Source organism: Anas acuta, chromosome 6 (assembly GCF_963932015.1).
Source record: "Anas acuta chromosome 6, bAnaAcu1.1, whole genome shotgun sequence".
NCBI classification, from domain to species: domain Eukaryota; kingdom Metazoa; phylum Chordata; class Aves; order Anseriformes; family Anatidae; genus Anas; species Anas acuta.
This window is the reverse complement of record NC_088984.1, coordinates 5,665,165-5,684,279: the sequence shown is the minus strand read 5'-3', so window position 1 is coordinate 5,684,279 and position 19,115 is coordinate 5,665,165. Positions and strand designations below refer to the sequence as shown.

The 19,115-nt window shown below is 33.3% G+C and overlaps 1 protein-coding gene across 9 annotated transcripts in view; it reads right to left on the bottom strand.

Annotated features, from left to right (window-relative positions):
- Positions 1-735: 735 nt before the first annotated feature.
- Positions 736-19,115, bottom strand: part of LRP1B (LDL receptor related protein 1B) — a 666,036-nt gene continuing 647,656 nt past the window's right edge. For 3 of the 9 annotated variants that reach the window (XM_068687099.1, XM_068687105.1, XM_068687104.1), the window contains 5 exons: positions 10,070-10,146; positions 7,821-7,911; positions 6,288-6,432; positions 5,157-5,255; positions 736-2,632 (listed from right to left, as the gene is read on the bottom strand). In XM_068687099.1, coding sequence (XP_068543200.1) covers positions 2,492-2,632; positions 5,157-5,255; positions 6,288-6,432; positions 7,821-7,911; positions 10,070-10,146 — 553 coding nt within the window. In that variant the 3' untranslated portion in view covers positions 736-2,491. Of the gene's footprint in view, positions 3,109-5,156; positions 5,256-6,287; positions 6,433-7,820; positions 7,912-10,069; positions 10,147-19,115 lie in introns of all 9 variants that reach the window. The other 6 variants (XM_068687102.1, XM_068687100.1, XM_068687101.1 and 3 more) reach the window with 6 other exon arrangements.

Here is a 19,115-nt window from a genome sequence, read left to right as displayed (position 1 = left end):
TTTAAGGCATGGCAGTGGTAGAGCAAAAGAACTCCATCAAAATTCTGCCTAAAAGCTAAAGATCAGATTCTGATCTAATATCCAACATCTAATAACTCCACTGACATCAACTGTGTACTTCTATGAAAATAAATAAATTTAATTTTTAATAGTAATTTACACGTAAGCTAGTTGAAAGTAAACGAAAATGTCTCACCAAAAGGAAATATGAGACATTACAATAAATAAATTTCATCAGGTCTGTATAAGAATTTATGATTTCAAACTCATGTTACCTGCATATCCACTAGTTAAAATTAGTTCTGCTAGAATATTGAAGATATGAGGTTTTCTCCACCAGAAAACAGACATTTCTGAGAAGAGTAACTGCTCACACCTCATAAAAACTACAGTTATGTAAAAGTTGAGGGCCAAATCCATATCTGATGATTTCAAAAGAATAAAGGCAGAACCTGTGGAATCATAGCTGTGTGGTATGAAATTATTTAATTTGGGATTTTTGTAGAAAATAAAGTAATTCTAAAATTCTATTGACATAATATACAGCTATACACTTAATTTATTCAAACGTGCAGAGCTGCAAAGAACATCCAAATAGAAGTTGTATAAAAAGCAAAAATTGTCATTAAAAAAAGGAATTTAGCCATTTGTACAAAGTAATGTTCTTTCCCTTCAATTTGCTTTTCTTTAGTTTTCATTTTAATCTCAAATTTAAAAATTAGTCAACACACTGAATCAAGTATGTAGATTTTCATTTAAATAAGTCAGTCAACAATTTTTTTTGTATAAAGTATTTAACACTTCATTGTAGAAACATAGGCAAAATGACTATTATAACCAAAATGAAAAATACTGTTCAATCTAAAAAAATGTACTTAAACAAGAACCTGAAAAAGTTTATGATATGCATAACATTGTTCAAGCAAAATTGCACTAGTATTACATAAATCAGGAGTTTTATAAAGGCCCCAATATGGCAAAGTTTAGAAATAGGTAGTATGCATGCACAATAGTACAACAAAAATCTTTTATAAAACAGCAGTTATTTTTGTAATGCTTGTACAAAGGGAGTAAAGAGCAACCACAAACATATTTAATCTGTTAGGTTAATATATTATGATAGCTAAAAGTCAGTCATGTCTAGCAGAGGAAGGAAGAGTCCTCCTCAGTATATATGTGTGAATCAGTCTTTTGTGCCTTTAAAGTTATGTATAAAATACTTTGATTCAGTTCAAACCTGAAAGACATTGTATCCTTTATTTCCATCAAAATTAAAAAAGTTGAGTCAGATTTTCCTTCTTAGCAACAACAGAAAACAAATCAGGTCAGAGCAAGTGCTGGAAACTGATACTGAGGCTTTTCACTTCTGATATCTGGATTTTGGCATTTTACACAGGCTACTGAAACTCGGGTTTAGGTGAGGTTTAACTAATATGCAATTTGCTAATGTTTTATCTCAGCAATATCCCAATTGATTTTCATTTAAAGCATCTGCTGTGTTTTGGATTCCTTAATATCTCTAAACGAGTATGATTTTTTTTTATTTTTGTGATTGCCAAAACTGAATGCCGTGATTGTGTGCATGTGCTTAAGGTGTTTTGTGTGTGTGTGTTTCCCTACTGCTTGGTACATGTTGAGGAATTATTAATTCATAAGTAATGCATATGATTAAGTGAATAAACATATAATGCATGTGTAGGCAATGCCCTCTTGTGCTCTAGGGTGGCTACTGTCCTAAAGGACTCTTGGAGTTCATATGCTTTGTCCCACAGCAAGTAAGGTTTCAGCTTCCAAGATATATTGTTACTATGTTCTATAAGGTTTTAATAAATACAAAGCTTGTTTACATGGTATATATGTTTAGTATAGCATGTACAGTCACTGAATTTCTGAAACATAATCATTGTGTTCATGCAGATCATTAGATGTTTCATTTCTATAATCTTGTTTACTTCTTGGCAACCTAAAGCTAATTTAAAAGCAAGTTATGTTGGTTTGTGAAAAGTTATCTAGCTTTATCAGGATCTGAAGAGAAATTCTAATGGGCACAAAGAAGAGAGTAGACCATTCAATCATTCTTTCACCATTTAAAATAAACAAAATTACACACTGTACTACAGCTTCCAGACTACATAATGAAAAAGTGCAGATACCATCTTCATTGATTAAGTAGAACCAAAAAAGTTCATAGAAAATAGATTGCTCATTTTCACGCTACAAACGATAATGTTGTTTGCCATTTTAACAAATTTAAAGGTGTGTTATTTCAGCAGCATTGTTGTAAGTTGTACCGTAGTGCAGTTTCTTTTTCATAAAAATACCTTACAAATGGTCAGTCAAAAGTCATCAGCAAAAGAAAAACCCAGAAAACATCAACGAAACAAAAAACAGAGGTAATGCTGATGCCAAAACAATTATAATACTGTTGGTACATAGAAAAGTAATCCTTATATTTTATACATTTATACAGAGTATAAAAGGTAACAGCAGATTATGCCACAGTCTCCCTTATCCCAATATCTATTTTCTTTGGAAGGAGTTCTCTTCTTTCATCAACGCTTGCTAAGGAGTTTCGACAGTTTTGTCCATCCATGTATAACTTTGCATATACTGGATTGGAGTAATTTGTTGGCTGCAGAGAAATTAAGCATACCTTAGATCAGTCAGATTAAACCAAAATAAACATTTATGGATATGGAAATGGGGTTGTTAAAGCTAGAACAAGTACACATAAAATATAATTGGACATATTTAATAGATACCTGAACTTCTGCAAACCTGATAATGGGTTAATTATTTAGTTCAAATTAAATTCATGATATGAGACATGCTATTAAAATAATCAGTGACGTGACATGCAGCATAGTATGATATTAAAACCATAAAAGCAATGACAAAAACAAAAACCTTGAAAAATGTCTCTGAAGTTCACTTGTCCACCTTATTACACCAGAAGATTTCAGAATAGGTATGAAGTAGTTTATAGAGAAGGTGCACTGTGAGACCATGTGACGAGTTTAACAGTAGAAAACTGCAATCAACAGTTTCCATATATTACCTGTTCTAAGACATCAGCATCCCATCAATAGCTGACCATGTTTTCGAATTCTGTGGCCCAAATATACAACATGATTTGACCAAAAATTCAATACTTTCGTAATGAAAATTAAACTTTTTAAAAAAATAAACCAGCATAACTATTAACATATCATAGTATTTACAGATTGAGAAATATTTTCTCAACAAGTTAGGTAGCTTGGACTGTAATGAAAAAATCTATTGAACTGAGTAATACTTCATTATAGGACAAGTCCATTTTTAAGTCTGCAAAGCACTCGAGTATATGAGAAATCTCCTACATACGACAGTGTAAAAGGATGAACATGGATGAAAACTTACTCTCCTATCAGTAATGTTAAGGGAAAAGCACTTTCCAAGGTTTATAATATAAATGTCTCAAATAATTTCTTCATACTTTGTGCATTTATTGTCTTCTAGAAGACCTTTGCTATCCAACTTGATATTCAGACTTTCACTCACTGGAAAAGGTACTTTGTGGTCAAAACATTCCTTTCTCATAACCAACGAAACAATATCAGTTTGCTTACACAAATATAAATATTTACAAAAAGTAGAAGAACAGTAAGACAGAAAACAGGTAAATTAATTTGTTTAGTGAGAAGTGGTTAAATTTTTTATTACACTCCTTACCCCCTCAAAGGCGGGTAGATTTTCTTTATTTGAACATATGCTGAAAAAACACTTGGGTAACAAGGAATAAAAGGAGTCCAGAATTGTAACTTTCCTTTTTCCTGTTCGTCAAACACTCTTTCTGAATCCAGGGTTCTGATATTCTTTAGGCTGGCTAGCTAAAGCAGCTACTCCTTTGAGTTAGTTAAAAGCTGCCTATTCTATCTATTACAGATGACAAAGTGACTGTCATGCTTTCTTAGAATGGAGGAAGAAAAAGGTGAGTCACATTTATTAAAAAAAAATAAAAATAAATATAAAAAAAATAAAGAAGCTACTCTTGTATGTTTTTGGAACTTAAATATGTAATAACTGCTGCTGTAATTTATGAGAGCAAAATCTCATTTAAGCCTGTCTAGTCCCATTGAATTGGAGATCTTTACATTTGTCATAATGATTATCATCAGCAAGTTAGGTTTATTTCAACTGACAGGACTTTTTATTTCTTTGACCATCACTGTTAAGGGTGGTAACTACAACAGTACAAAGAATCTTGGCATTTATATAGTGCCTCATGAACATGAGGCTCTGTCTCATGATACCTCTTTGAGTAGGTCCTAATGCAGTACAGTGAGCCACAAAAAGTAAATAGAGTGATGTGAGTAACAGTTACTGCTGCATATGGGCATATATTCTATGTCTCCTCATCAATGGTTCTGTAGTCCATCAGAAATGTCATACCCTATACAAATTGTTACATTTTGAACAATAAAGAATATGTTACAGTCATGCAAGAATGCAAATGGAACAAAAGATGAATATATACTGAGGCATGTGAAAATGAATGTCATATTGATGTCCCTTTTTAATAATTCAAACTTCAGTGTTTGCAAACATCATGCTGAATTATAGTCAGTCTGATATTTTAAAAGTTACTACCTTAAGATGTTCAAAAATTGATTGAAAGCTGCATTGCAAGAATTGATTGAAAAATGCATTGCAAATATTAAAGAAAATTGCTAATTTTAGTGTTTATCAAATTCCTTTAAAATGACATAACTTTTTTTTTTTTTTTTCTCATTTACTTGGGAACATCTTTCAGCTTGATAAACTTCACTAAATGTCTGTAATTACAAATGAATTGAAAAATACATCAAGATATACAGCTCCAAATGCTATACTAACCTTACATAATGCTATGAGAAAGCATCATTTTGCTCACTGGCTTTGCATCCCTTTGCATCCCCATACGTTTGCAGTTTTAGATCTTTGTATGCAGAGAGGAACCCCTTATCTCAAAATTAAAATGTATTAATTCCTGTCATTCTTCCTCACATTAAAATAAATAAATAAATAAATAAATAATGAAACCACACACAGGATACCTCTATTCTAAAATGACAGACAAACTTTCTTTAGCGAGGGGTTGTGGTGGAATGAAATGGATTTGAATCATCATTTCTCACCCCTGTTGATAGTGGTCCTTTCAAGTCAGAGTTTAGGTAGATTGATGGAGTTGTGTGGGGAAGCTTGAATGCAGTGGGCCCTCCCCCTATGTATCTGGCCTGTATAAACAGAAAAATTTAGTTTCTGTGCTAACAGAGTATTTTCTATGTGTACTTATAATCACTGTTACATAAACAGTGCACTGATTGAAAACATTATTTTAGAGTGATCAATAGCAACAATAATTTTAAAAAAGCTCATTGTATGTATTCTTCATCTTGAAAAATTCTTTCATACAGTCTGAGAAAAACATTCAGCATTTTAAAATCATTTTTTCATTAAGTATTACAGCCTGACTTCAAAATGAGCATTGGTTCAGTTACTCATCCCCCGGGAGTAACTCCATTTTCAGCTTACCTCTTGTACTCTGCACACTGGCTATGTGATTCAGCGATGACATTCCTAGAGCTAACAGTAATCCGGTTATTGCTTTGTCAGAAATGCCACAGAATGATGGCTGCCCTTTGGTGTAAGTCTGATTACGGAGCTCTAGGAAAGATATCGCAGCATTACCCTGTTCATCCCATGTCACATCACTCAGGGTGTTCAGTCACTGGAGTGCTGCTGCAGAATGACAGCATCTTTACACGAAAATGATAATACTTACTAGTTTTGTGTAAACATTTAATCTATCTATCCAGCCAGAACTCTGAATTCTGTATGCCTTTGGGAGTTTTCATATATGAAGTAAGTTAAATCTTCTATGTATGAATACATTCTTTCACACTTCAAAAGGTAGACTCTATGATAATGTATTTCCATTCAGTATTTGTGACTAGACTAAGAAGATGATTAGGCAACTCAAGGCAGAATGTCTGTGACAAAACTCACTTCACATTTTAGTTCCAATCTATTTTTGTAAAATACAGGCACTAGGAAAGAATGTCCATCATCAAGCATCAGACTGCAAAAACATTTGTTAATATACACAGGAAGTTTCTTCAAATGAAACCTAACTTTTCTATATGTTCACTGTGTCGTTAAATCTAAACACCATCATTTTGTTTCTATTAATGACAGTTAAAGTCAAAATCTTTTAAAGACATAAATTAAGTAATGTTTTGGCCACTTAAAAAAGAAAAAAAAAATACCTTTTCTGCATTTACAGTAAAATCTGAGGCTAAAAGACCACCTTCACTGTGATCATGGCCCACCTCATACATGTTATATGATGGATTGCCAATTTCAACATTGATTCCTCCGTTTATAATGGGTTGTCTTCTGATAGTTTTTGTCCTGTAATGCATAAACACAAGAAATAAGCTAGAGACTTAAGCTAGTAGCATATAAATGTTGAACAGCTAGACCTATTTTAACACTTCACAATCTTCCGGGAAGAGATTTAAAAACACTAAATTCTACATAAAAACATTACATTTCAAAATATAATTTTATGAAAAAAACAGAAAAAAACACATTCTTTATTGAAGTCAACTCTATTTCTCTTCTGAAGAGTGATTATTTAACTGTTGAGAATGACTTCTTCCACTTAAACAATTTACAGACCAGCAACCAGTTTTAACAAATTGGCTATGAATGAATCTGTTGTTTAGGAACAGCAGCATCTGACATCCATGGAGCCTGGCAGTATCAGCATTACTAATGGTACAGCCAGAAATGTATTTTGTTGGCTTTTCAGAAAGAAGAAAAAAAATATATAGATATATATGTTGTCTTCTTCCCTTCACACTTTTTCACAAATGTCTAATGGACTTAAAAGGAGACATCTCAGTTTTGGAGGTAGGTTAACAAGACTCAGGAGAAAGGAAGATGCTCAGGAACAATCAGCAGACCGACTACTGGACTGCAGTAGGTGCTTTGCCATCTAAGTCTTCTGAATCTTCTTTAGTAGACCACATTGATATTATTTGGAATATTTCCTTGTTAAATCTCCCTCTCCGCTACCACCATTTTGCTAAACACAAGAAAGTCAACAGCTCTTCCAAACGTCTTTATACAGTAGAAATTCCCCAACAACTCTTTACAGCCTTTGAAGAAGTCAAAATATCTAGTACATTCCCTAATGTAATTATGAGTTCTAGGGCAGCTAAAATTCAAGAGAACAAAAGATTCACTGTTCAGTGCTGGAACTTGGTTTCCTGTACAAGATAAATACAGTACTGATGATGAGGCTCAGGATTCTACAGTAGGTACTCTGAACATTGTTTACATCTTCACTATAACTTACACAAAATCGAAAAGAACTAATCAATGTAAATAAATCAGAGTGAACTATAATTAGAAACTGGAAATTCTGCACAGGCTCTATCTGCAGGTATTCATAGACATGAGCAATATTTCTTAATTACATGGTTCCAAAAAATACATTAATTCTGCTTACTAAGTTCACTAAGTCTCTGGCTAAAATTATTAACACTTTTTCAGCCTTGGCAGAATTGAGCAAACTTGACAAGAAAGAACTATATCATCTGATCTACTGCAGGTGGAATACAAACACATTAAATATCAATTGTTCCAGCAAGAATCAAAATGTAACTAATTGTATCCAGAAACAGTTTGTTTGTTTTTAACATTCTCAACATTGAAGATTTTTGATATCAAAAAGGTGCACATATTTCAAAGATTTACTTTTTATTCTATACATAACTATAAAAAATACTTACCTTCTTTTTCTTTTGCAAAGAAATAGTCCAATTACCAGAGTAGTGATCAAAGTCACCAATAAGACAAGAGGAACAATGATTGCAATGCTTCCTAAAACAGGAAAAGGAAATCTCACTGAACATTCACAGCTAAGTCTAATCACAGATGTAAAAAAGCTAAATTAATTTTAAAAAGAATAATTTACCTTACCAACAAATGAAATTTCATGAGATAAGCTTCATTAATTTTAGATTTGAATGTTGAAAAAATATCACAGATACTAGTGTAAACACTACCAGAATTTTTTTGTCAATTAATCATACCTGAGTTAATTCTCACCACACACACACCTCTCCTAAACCCTGCCCTCATTTGCAGTGATAACATATGAAGGTGCATGGAATTGCCACACACTTTGGACTTAAGTAGCATGGTCACTGATTTCAACTGTCTCCATCATCTTCAGCAGTATATTTAAGTCACACAACTAATAATTTATAAGATTCAGTGCGTGGTTCTGATTGAAGAATTCTATTGTTAGCATTAAAATATATTTATTACTTTTATTTGTGGGAGAAATAAAGTGTAGTAAGCAATATTAATTTCTGTGTGGTTGGCATATCCCTTCCTTTTACTGCATTCTACTCAAGAGCCAGTAATTTTGTTATGTTGATATAAGCAATCAAGGCAACTACAATAATGCTTAATGTAGCAGAAAAACAGTGTACAGATCAGACAGGAATGTTAAAGCAGAGGAGGGAGCAGGGAAGAAGAAAGTCAGCTGAACATTATTTTAGCAGATAAATAAAATGAAACCTGCAAAAGTAAGGTCAGCAGTGGTACCCTTCTAAGAATTTCTCAGCTCATAGTTCAGCAATAAAAAAAAACAAACAACATACAAGTACTTTTATGTTGTAACATCTCTCAAAGTGATCCTTACAGACCACAGGACTCTAGTATGAAGCCAATGTGGAATGAAATGCATTTCCTCTAATATCACAATACTTAATTGGTGGAAAATGAAAATACTGCTTGCTGTTTCATTGACTAGATGGGTTGATTCATGACAAAATAAGCTGTTGATAGTTTGCAGCTCTCCATGAAACAGTATTAATAAAGAAATGCAAAAAAACGTCCTTGAATTCTACCTGAAGGCTTACTGAAAGTCAAGTCAGGTTCTCAGAGGCCCAAAATAAAGTACTATTGAACAAAAACCTTAAAGATTCTGAATTCACTTCAGCTTATAAAGATTCATCACGTAAAGGACATTAAACAATTACTATTTTAAGATAGCATTTGTGTAAATACCTGGATGAAGTTCTCCTTTGGAGATAAAAAAAAAAAAAAAAAAAAGTTCATTTTGTCTTGGCACATAAACTTACACAAAAAGCCCTGAAAAACAGGCTACTAAGCCTGAGCTGCTGTCTGGAAACCATGGTGCATCCTGGGGTCTAGCAGAAGGCAAAAGATGAACAGCTGTTTCCTAAATCATAGCAGGTATTCCCTCAACAAGTAATATCTAGCTAGGTTTTGCCTGTTCTTTTTTTGTTTGTTTGTTTTGTTTTGCCTGTTTCTGACTTGTAAGTTTTATCACTTGTCTGTAAGTTTTTTCACTTGTCTGGATTGGTAGGAAGATTTCATCTAAGCATCAAGCTGACCTGAATAGTGGGCAATTCGTTCTCCTGCTCTTCTTGGGTTAAATGTGACTGAGACGTACAGCAGGGTACCATCAACATACTCAATGCACTGCAGGGGACTTTGTCCAGTTTAAACTGCCAATACCATAGCAATGCCATCCTTTTATGCTTACAGATATGTTTAAAAAAAAACACGACAGGAGCTATTCTTATTTTCAGGGTGATTTTCACAGTAGGTAAAATTCAAACCTCTGCAGACAGCCAATGCAAAAGTTATGAACTACTTACAACTCTATTTTTGATGCTTTCAGCGGGACTTAAATGGTCAGAGGTCTTGTACTAGTTCTCTGCACAGCAGTGATATCACCAAGCACTTGTCACTTGATAACATTTTAAGAAAAGTGCAGGCTAGCCTTGAAACAGGGAGTGTATGGCATATGGCACATAGCCAAACCTTCTCATGAAACAGTGTCAATCAAAATGTTAAAGAAAAGAAAAAAAAAAAAAAAGCTTTTTTTTTTCCTCTCAATTTAAAACAGGTAACCAGCACATATCATTTCACAAACTCATATTCTAAAAAGTATCATCAAGTTAAAATTTGATGAGCAATAGCAGTTATTTGAAGTACTTACTTGTACTAATATTGTCAGACTTGCTGCTTTTGGGAGCTGGCCTCTCACACTGTGTGCCTGACCAGTTGGCTGAACATCTAAAAGGATCCAATTAAAATGATAAAATTAATAGATGTCAGCTGTTAACACAGTAACCTATTAAAGAGACCACCAGCATCTTCTCAAGAGCTACACAAATGACAACTGTGATTTTACAAAGTAAACAATAAGTTTCATGAAAGGAGTCAACAGTACTCTGCCATAGTGCTTACAATATTCTGAGCAAGTTTTTAGTTCAAAACTACAGTTTTGTATCTTCAGTTGCTGCTATTATCACTGCAATCTCGATTCCAGAGTCCTTTTCTAAAATTATTGGATAATAAAACAACTAATCATATATTAATATATCTTATACCAATTATCATCTACTATGCGATCATGAAGGAGCATGTGAGCTGAATCCATGCATAGATAACTTAGTTTAGCAAGGTTTATTTGTACTATGTTGTTTGAGGGTCAGCTTTGATCTAGAAGCTCTATCAGCCACTTCCACATTGCAAAAAGAGTATTTGACTGGACATAAAGCACTACACACATCCAGTAACTCGCACTATGTATACTAATTGCCTCCTCCCAGGGTGCTGCTGTTCCCCATTGCGCTGAATAATAAAAAGTTTACCATGAAATCCTTCTTACAGACCTGGCTGTAATAATTTACTTGCACAATTAAGATCAATCTTTTAGGAATATTCACAAACTTACTGAAGTTTTCTTTTTCTTTCTATTCACATTTAAATGTTTTCCTGAAAATTCCATAGTGCTTTATATTTTTTAAAAAAATAACTATGTAAGTACATACATATTTATAGCAATGTATACATATGCTTGTAAGAGAGTTAAAGCATAAAAAGCTATGAAACTGAAGGGATAGGAGTATCTCCACTGGCTTCAGAGGTCCTTGAATACTGATAATGTGAAGAATACATATTTCGTGAGCTAGGTGCCTGGATGAGCACAAAGTTATTCAGCTGTAATTTCCTTGTGTGAACATCAATATGCAAATATTTCCTCAACTGAGAAGTTGCTCTCCATGCATAAAAGTAAACACAAGGAGTTCATGCATGCAGCCTCAGCACATCCATCAGAAAGGGAAACAAACACCTGAATGAAATCCAGTTGCTTATTCATCCTGCTGTAAGTATGATTAAGTTTACTATGGAACCTGAAACTCTCCTTGTGGAAACGGCAGAAGTAGTCACTTTTCATCTGCCTCTTGCATATTGTGCAGTGACTCATATTTTTCACTGTATTTTTGAATTATTTATGAGTTTCAATAGGGGTTATCTTTAGGAAAATGCAATAGAGCATTACTTTGCATGCAGTTCTAAGAACAGCTATTATCTAGTGCCTTTCTAAGGATTAAACGAATTGCAGAGTTTAGGGCTGGACGTGCTTAATGAGCAACATTGTTCTATGATATAAAAAGGTTTGGAAAGATACAAAATATTCCAGATAAATATTGTGGAATTATTCCAGGAGAGTCCCAGCTAGATTTGCTGATGATGCCTCTGACTCTCTTTTGTCTTTGCAGATCACATGGGAAAAAAGACTAATTTATCCCTTTCCTCTTAAGCCTTCTCCAGCACAATCCGATATTCAGACAAAACCTGTTACTGTGTTTCATGCTAAGTTTGAACCTTGTTTGGAAGGTTTCTAATTTCCTTTTTTTTTTTTTTTTTTTTTTTTTTTTTTTTGGTAGGACATGTTATGCACATGATTAACTCAAACTCTACAGACATAAGCAATGCACAGATGGTATTTAATAAAGTGTTTATTAATTGATGGTTGGTTCAAAAAAATTCCTACATAGAGTATTGTCATAATTTAGTAAATTCTTATATTTAAATTTAAATGCATATTTCCATTTCCACACAGCAAAGGAACCTCCCCAATTGCTAACTACAGACAACATGATTCACAATAATATAGTTTAAAACTGAAGCCAAGTGACATATTTACTCCTGATTACCACCATTTTAGCTCTTTCCAAGCCAAAAAAACCCACGATTTTAGTATTTTAAGAGATGCATTTGTTCCTTTTTTTTTTTTATAGATCCATTTTTATCAATTATATCAAATGGAAGTGATTACACTGATGGCCTACTTTATTAGGATGCTATTAAGGAACTATTTTTTCAAAAGTTTACCATTTAATGCACAGCCACAAAGAAAGTATCTCCATTCTTATAGACAAACACCTTAAATTTTTATATTTAGTATACTCTACAGGGAACCGAACTGTTGGTATGCAACAACCAAGAAAGAAATATGTTTTACTGGAAGTTTTGCATCATTGCTCTTGAGGTTTAAGTTCCACTTAATGCTATACTATGGAAAATAAAATAAGAGTTAGACATACCTTTACTTTGTACCTAAATCCTTATATTGAAAGTTTCAAACAGTTCTGCTGTATAAGAAAATCACTACTGTAAACCTACTTTAAAACACTTAAAAGAATATAATTTAGTGAGATTAGTAAAAGTTTCACCATTGAAGTATGCCAAGTATAAGCTTATCAGAAAATTGTGCATACTGTACACATTCTTTAAAATGTTATAACAGATATGACACCATGACAGCTTGTTGAAGAAAGAAAACCTACAGTTCTATATGTAGAAAACAAAGGAACAAATTAAGGTAGTAGGATTAGTAGTTCTTGGCATTTTAATTGCAAAAAGTCAGCAATACTGAAACAGTTCTAAGCAATTTGATAAAAGTCTCATAAAAACATGATAGTTGCCACTTCACTTTCCTTTTCCAAAGGCTTGCTGTCACCAATACCCCCTTCAGTGGGATGAAAGCTGACAGGATGGCAATAATTTTCTTCTGAAATTAGACGTAAAATGCTTGCCCTTTTATGGTCTAGGAAGCCATTAAAGAATCTTGGGTGTACAGAACAGAAAACAAAATAAGGTCCAAGGGAAAGGTGTTTGCAAGGGAGTTTGACACCAAAAATTAGCCCTGAGCAGGCACATGAATAATGCTGGGGTTAGGACATGGACAACAGTTGCTGTAGGAATGTGGGAAAGATTAGTAGATCTGAATTACTTTTACTAGTGTTCAGATACAGTAGACATAAGTTGTTCTTAATAACAGACATTTTTCTGATATTAGAACATTTAAACTCAGACTGCTCAGTATCTAGCATGGGAACTGACTTCTGGTTTAATTGGATGCACATCATTTTTCACTTTTCCAAATCATTTGATATCAGGAGTTTTTGTTCTGTACTACTGCCAAGAGTTTTATGGCCAAAGATATGACATTTGCAGTATAGGCCAAAAAAAAAAAAAAAAAAAAAAAGGGAATTGACGAAGCAGAAAGCCACTGATTTCAGTGAAGACATACATGCTATCAAGAACTGCACAGAAAGACAGTGATAAAGCCTAATCTGAGCTACACAAACAAATAAAGATGGAAACAGATGGGGATCTTGACAGTGAAGGACAGGTTGGAGTCAGTTGAGTGGTGCAAGGTGCTACAGGTGCAAATCTCCAGTCCCCAACAGAGTCAGTGAACAGATCAAAGAGCAACAGCATCTTAGAGAATGCCAGTATAAATCCTGAAAGTGAATGTAATAAACAAAAGGTTGTACATGGCCTGCTGCCAAGGTCATTAATGAAACTACCTACAGCACTCTCTCTTACAATTTAGTTCTACATTTAGAAAGAGGTGACTGCTCAGGAAACACACATTGTGAGATACAAACTGCCTGTGCAATAAGAATTATTTATGCAGAGGAAATATTATTGCAGAAGAGAAATGTTTTAAAAACTCTAAACTGGAATTGTAAAGACATCTGACTTGTAATGAGAAACATTCAGAATTAAGACATTTACATTTTAGAGAATGATCATGCTGTTGTTATAGAATCTATTCACGAGAGAAAATGTCTCTTTTCTCTATTTTTCTATAAACCTTACAGGTCAGTGCACTGAAACACTCTAAACTCAATTATACGGGCACTTGACCAAAAGGAGCCATTTGACTATGAAATGTCTGAACAAATAGAAAAAGCTAGTAAAAAGGCTAAATTGGAGGCACTGTGGATATTTCCTTTTTGTGTGTGTGTGTGTGTGTGTGTGTGTGTGTGTGTGCGTGCCAAAGGCATTGTCATAAAATATAATATAGAAGGCATAATACGCAGTTAAAAGTGCTCTTGTAAAGATGTAAAGAGCTGTTTTCCAACTCAATACACCAGTGTGTAACAAAAAAAAGTCAGAAAGCAGCACTAAAAGATTAGACCAGAAGTACAACAGAATCTGTGAAACAGTCATTACAATACAGAGGCTGAAAGGGAATTGAAAATGTTTCTTACCTAAAAATGTTATTTCTTCATTACAGTAAGTAATATAGCGAAGTAAATTTCTAACTTTTATTTTTAGTCAAGACATAGATAGCAATGTATTAAAATAGTAAAAGCATTTAAAGGAAAGTATCCAGCCCCTCTATTTTGAGAACACATTAAAATTCTAATAGAAAATGTCTTCTCATTAGTATTATAATTCTTTGTAAAATGAGAACACAGAACATCTGAATTATAGTTATTTACTATTTGTATTAAATTGCACCAAAAGGCAGAAATTGAAATAATTCACTTTTTCCCTAAAACTCTGTAGAAAGACATAGTATGAAATAATCCTTGCCCTATACTAAGTCACTGAACTATTCCTTATTAATTAATTAAATAAATAATATAGATACTTAGTAGAAGCAGTCTTCATAAAGGGAGCTGATAGTACAGAGTTATACCCACAGACAAACCCCCAAAGTGAAGGAATTTGTTGTAGAAGCTACGGGATTGAAACCTTACAACACGACTTGAAAAGGAAGTACAGGTTACCTTGCTGTACAAAAAAATAAGAATAGAAAAATAGAAAAACTGCATAACCAAAAAGCAGACAACGTTTCCAATAGAAAATTACATTTGAGGAATGCAAAGAATTTTGGTAACAACATACAAGAAAAACTGTGACTTTTAACATTAATTTAATTTTTGCATGACATTAATACACAGAAATCTTCATTCACAGCTAGTGCATGGTGTTCACTGCTAAGGAAAAAGCCTTGAGATGCATCTTAGCCTCTGTGATTCCAAAGTAAAAAAAAATAAGTGTAATCATGAACTCCATGCTGTTAGGAATTTGTATACAATACATATACTATTATAATATTTTAATAATATTAACATAGAGTATATAATATTTTAATATTATTAACATAGAGTAAATATATAAAAATTAAGCATGTCTAGATGACTACCACTTCAGCTGAAATTACACTGAGCAACCAAGTAAAAGAATAGACTGAAGTGGTAAAAATATTAAAAGAATGAGAACTGAGTGGATCCATAGATATATGACAAACCATGTTTCTCTCTCCTTCGCACAGAGATAAATTAGTGATGTATGGCAGCAGTTGCTATGCAAGTTTTATCTGAACAATTTTAAACTTATAAAGGGTACTTGCATTACAGCCTAGCTGCTAAATGTTCAATGAAGACTGTACATATTCCCGTTTTCTGAGGTCTTGTCACTTTTTTCCTTTGCCAACTACTCCTCAAACATCTGTTTGCATTTAGTTCTTTAACTAATGCTAGTTTACAATACAAACTGAATGAAAGATCTTCTACAATATAAAGTTTCAACCTGCTGATTATGTTCAAATTCAAGACATTTATAACAAACGTTTTTTAGTTGAAAAAGAAAGGTCTCAACTAGCATAATACAGTGAAATTCCTGTTGTAATTTTAACTGTGTTATAGCTATATAGTTATATTTAGCTTCATTAAATATATCCTAGGAAAGCATATGGAAAACATTTATTGCAAAATACTTGATATATTTTTCTGTTCTATGATTTATACTGCCTGTCATGATTACAATTGCTTTCTAGTCTTAGGCTGTCTTCTCAATGCTATGATTATTCTATGCTGCAATAGCTTTTTTCTATTCAACCTTCAGAAAATGCCAGTCAGGGGACTCCACAAGATTTCCTTCCTGTCCAGAACCAGACTATGGATCTACCTTAACCTATTTTTTTGATCAGAGTCCTGCCATAGTTTTACATTTACTTATGAGTTTGCATATACTTATAGTGTTTCTACATACATATATTTACATACAAACTGTTCATATTTGAAGATTTTTAATGAGAAAGAAATGTCAGGAGAGAGGTACAGCATCACAGGAATATGAGCTTGAGGGAAAGTACTCCGTTTGGATGAACTCAGTCTTTTTTTTTTCAGATTTGCAATAACCTGTACATGTGTACACATGTGTGTGTGTACACACCCATGCATGCACACACACAGATTTTCTCTCTCCAACATACTGAAAATAAAGCTCACAAAGCATCTCTCCTGTTTAGTACATTCCTGAAGGAATTATTTATTCTGATATCTTCACATCATCACTTCAAGTTCAAGCTTCTTGTTCTCACTTATAAGAAATTGATTTCTTTTCACTCCCTATGTATTTTGTATTGTTTCTAACATATTACTCAGCCAAAATCCTCATTTTAGAAAGAAAGTAATTTAAACATTGTCCACCCTTCACTTTTCAGTTTCTTCTGCTACCAAAGTCATGCTTTCCTTCAAGCTCTTGTATCATATGTGCCTTTTAATTAATTTGAAATGCCACTGATTTCTCTACTCAATTTGCTCTCAAAGCCATGCATCTGCTTACTGCAAGCAATTAAAGTATCTAGGGTGACTTCTTCTACATTACAGAAAAAACAAGTTCTAGTTTAGAAATACAACACACAAAACCTGAAAGCCTCTGAACAGCCAATGCTTCTTACCACAGGCAACTAATTCAAGGTTGTGAATTGTCTTCTGAATTTCTCTCTTTCTTACACATGACAGCTAGGAAACAGTCTCTGAAGTTTAGATACATAGACAGTAGCCTAGGAAGGAAGAAATGACTACCCTTTTAATTAGCCAGCAAAATAATATAATCTTACTTGTGTCACATTGAACTTCTCAGCCAAACTGATGAAGGGTTGCTCAAAAGCCCATTAAAGCATTTATAAACTCTTTAAAATCAATGATATTTTGGTAAGGACCAACACAATTTATGTCTTTTATCAGTTTTGACTGTAAACTTCTTAGAGCAAGAACTGTCCTTTGTTATGTTTCCATAATGCCTACTGCAAGGGGGTTACAATTTTATCCCACTTTTGTGCAGATGCTAATAATAATAATAATACAAACATAGAGTTATAGCAAGCTATAGGTATAGTAAATGTATGAAATACACAAATGTAAGAGAGGGTAATATTCCTCGAAATCAGTATCTATTATAACCATTTCTACTACAGAAATTGACAGAGTACTACTTATGTTACAACTAGGGTTGAGCTTGTATACTCAAAAGCTTTTAATTTTTTTCCAGCTCTCTTTATTGGTGTAATACAGGACATAATCTTTCACTAAACCTTGCTTCTCTTTCATGGTGTATAGTTAGGAGATAGATAATTAGTGGGAAGGAAATAGAGATGCAAATAAAAGTAATTATTAAAACAAAAGACTGACTTATAGAACAGCTAAAACAGACAGTTTGTAAAATAAATTGAAAAAACATTTCTTGACTATTTCCCATCTGAATCTGATCTCATGTTCATTCTGCTTTCAATGGGCTGATGAAGTTACTGAAGCAATTCAGACATATCTCATATGCTTCTAGTGTTACACGTCCCACTCCCCCCAGATCATTACAGAATAGTACTGAAGATACTTCTAATAAACTTAATACACAAATTCTAAAAAGACAGTAACTACACATAAGATCATACTGTCTGAGGACTCCCTCAGTGGTACAATTTTCAGAAAAGGTCAAATTTTATCATTTTGATATCAAATTCTTTCAACGTTTGTTGAGCAAAAAGAAAAACAGAAAATAATACAGAAAAAATAATAAAGTTTTTTATATTCCTAAAAACAATGCAAAGAATTAATAACCTAGATTTGTAGGTGTCTTACCTACAAAGACAAATCACAGTGTATCCTGCATCTGCATCAAAGTGAAGACCAGCTTCACTTTCTTTTTTTTTTTTTTTTCCACAAAAAATAAAACAGCAAAGGTAGTTAAAAGGAGAGTAAATTCTTACAGGCTTATAGTTCCTCTGTATGATTATGGCTAGGATTGCCATTTAGAATGGATAAATCTTATTTTCTCTTGTCTTTACTGAATGATAATAAGGGCTTTATTACGTACAAAGTATGCATTCTCAACTGATCTGGCTGCAAGAGGCAGAAGAGTTCTAACTGAATTAAAATAAAATCATCTCCCTCCAATTTCTTCCCTCCAAAAATCATCCACCTATGACTAGTTAAGAAAAATGTTAGCTCTTAATTGTCTCTCAGAGACCAAGCAGATGTCATCCACAGTGTGACCAGAAATGCAAATTGGAGGGGTAAATTATTTTCTCTACCAGTGGAGCAGAACTTACAGAAAAAGTCTTTGAGAATCCTGTTCCATGGCACAACATCTCTGGGATATTTTCATTCCTTCCTGAAGTCTTTTACTTAGTATGAGGTCAGTAAAATTATAAACAAGCTCCAGTTAAAAACTAATTTGTGCCACAAAGACACAAGATACTGGAAAAAACTGTGAGAATAGAGGTTGGCAAGAAGGACTGGGACATATGGAACTACTCTTCCTCGATCACTGTAACTGCCTTTAACTCCATAAAACAACCATTTGCCTCTCTTCTCTTTCCTTTAAGCCAGAAACAATTTAGAAGGCTCTCTTAACTCCTAGACACAGAGAGTGGCCGTACTAATCCAACAATCAGTTTGAAGACAACAGGAAGACTAGCTTTATCTGTGATTATACTGTGAATGTGATGAAGTAAATTATCTACTAAAGCTTCATCTAAATTTCATCCTCGTTACCAATTCATTTGAATCTCATCCTCAGACTGAAGAGAAACTTGATTTTGATCTTTCTCTAGTACCTTCTTTTCTTCCATGTTTCCCATTTTCTACCATGTAATACATTTAACT